Source organism: Nicotiana tabacum, chromosome 4 (assembly GCF_000715075.1).
Source record: "Nicotiana tabacum cultivar K326 chromosome 4, ASM71507v2, whole genome shotgun sequence".
Classification (NCBI taxonomy): domain Eukaryota; kingdom Viridiplantae; phylum Streptophyta; class Magnoliopsida; order Solanales; family Solanaceae; genus Nicotiana; species Nicotiana tabacum.
The window spans coordinates 96,025,910-96,027,618 of NC_134083.1; the positions used below are offsets into that span (position 1 = coordinate 96,025,910).

At 35.0% G+C, this 1,709-nt stretch overlaps 1 protein-coding gene across 1 annotated transcript; it reads right to left on the reverse strand.

Moving 5' to 3' along the window:
* Positions 1-258: 258 nt before the first annotated feature.
* LOC107825970 (histone H2B.9) lies at positions 259-931 on the reverse strand. The gene has a single exon (XM_016652901.2). The coding sequence runs from the start codon at positions 844-846 to the stop codon at positions 406-408; it is 441 nt and encodes a 146-aa protein (XP_016508387.1). The 5' UTR covers positions 847-931; the 3' UTR covers positions 259-405.
* Positions 932-1,709: the final 778 nt, after the last annotated feature.

Here is a 1,709-nt window from a genome sequence, read left to right on the forward strand (position 1 = left end):
CCCATTGAATCCTATCCACATTCCACACCTAGTATTGGCTCGCCAGATAGCTTATGTGATCATAAACCACAAGAAAGTTTTCACAAATGAAAAGAAAAACAAGACCAGCCAAAAGAAGCTGTTCATAGATCAAGTCACACCCTAACCAAGTAAATTTGATTTTAATCCTGGACCTGAAAATTATTCACCAAGCTGTTCGTAGATCTAGTTTTTCTCTGTTAAAAGTACAGAAAACGACAGATTTCAAAACCAAGTTAATTTAACAGAGAAAAACTGAAAATTCTTCATTCATGAAATAGCTGCCCATTACATGCCATAAATTTCAAATGAAACCCTAATTGGACAATTCTTTACATGTACAACCGCTAACCAAAACAAAAGACAAAACCAAACCCTAGAATTTGATTAAGAGCTAGTGAATTTAGTAACAGCCTTGGTACCCTCAGAAACAGCATGCTTAGCCAATTCACCAGGAAGCACCAATCTCACAGCAGTCTGAATCTCCCGAGAAGTAATAGTAGGCTTCTTGTTGTAACGGGCCAATCTAGAAGATTCCTGAGCTAGCTTCTCGAAAATGTCATTAATAAAGCTGTTCATGATCCCCATAGCCTTACTAGAGATACCGATATCAGGATGAACCTGTTTCAACACCTTGAAAATATAGATCTTGTAAGTTTCGACTGACTTCTTTACCCTCTTCTTCTTCTTGTCACCTGCTGCTGCTCCAGCGCCGTCCTTGGGAAGCTTTTTCCCTGCCTTTGGCTTTTTCTCAGCTGCTGCTGCTGCTGGTGCTTTCTCAGCTGCTGGCTTCTTCTCGGCGGGTTTCTTCTCGGCCTTTGGTGCCATTGTGAAAACGGTAGACAGAGAAACTAAAAATGAGAGAGGAGGAGAAATTTGAGGACTTGAAAGTGAATTTGTGAAGAAAGTTGACGTGAGGGGTGTAATTATATAGTGGTTTGGAGGAGGGTTTTTATTGGTCCTGATGGAATGACGCGGATCATAAGTTATAGCCGTTGATGTTGGATATTAATCGACGGCAAAGAATTGTTGGGAACTTAAAGGCGAAGTGTCTTGAGGAATGATTTGAAATTTTGAAAAGTGGTCCGCTTTCTCTTTGGTTTGGCGGTAATTCAAAAGTGAATTTCGTGTTTAGGAGTATTCATTATTCGGTTTAGTTTTTTTATTTTATTTTCACATGAAATACAAATTCAATACAATAAATCTTCTAGATTTATTAACAAATGTTTGCTTATGTTTTAGTGTCAATTATTTTCGACTTGTAATGACTTTCGAGTGTTTTGAATGTAAAAAGTTCTTAATTTGATTTAATTGTTAATTTTTTATGTGTAGAAAACAAACAAGGTACAATAAAACAAAATAAAAAGATTTTGGATTGAAATTGAATATTTGAAATATGAGATAGTCAAGTTATTGTGCAATGCGAGCACGTTGCGCGTAAATTTTATGGAGTGCATTATGACTTTCGTCCCTTTATCTAATAAGTTGATCGGGGCCAAATGGAACTTATAATTAGCCAACTTTTTTCAAATTTTTAGTAATTATATGTTTTTTTAATCATAGGATAAATGTAAATATAAAAAGCTAAAATGTTGGATACATAAATGTGAAATAAAAACCTAAAGTTTATGAATATATTTGAACTTAGACAGTAGAAATATGCAACTTTAAAATCAAAAATCAAAATTTCA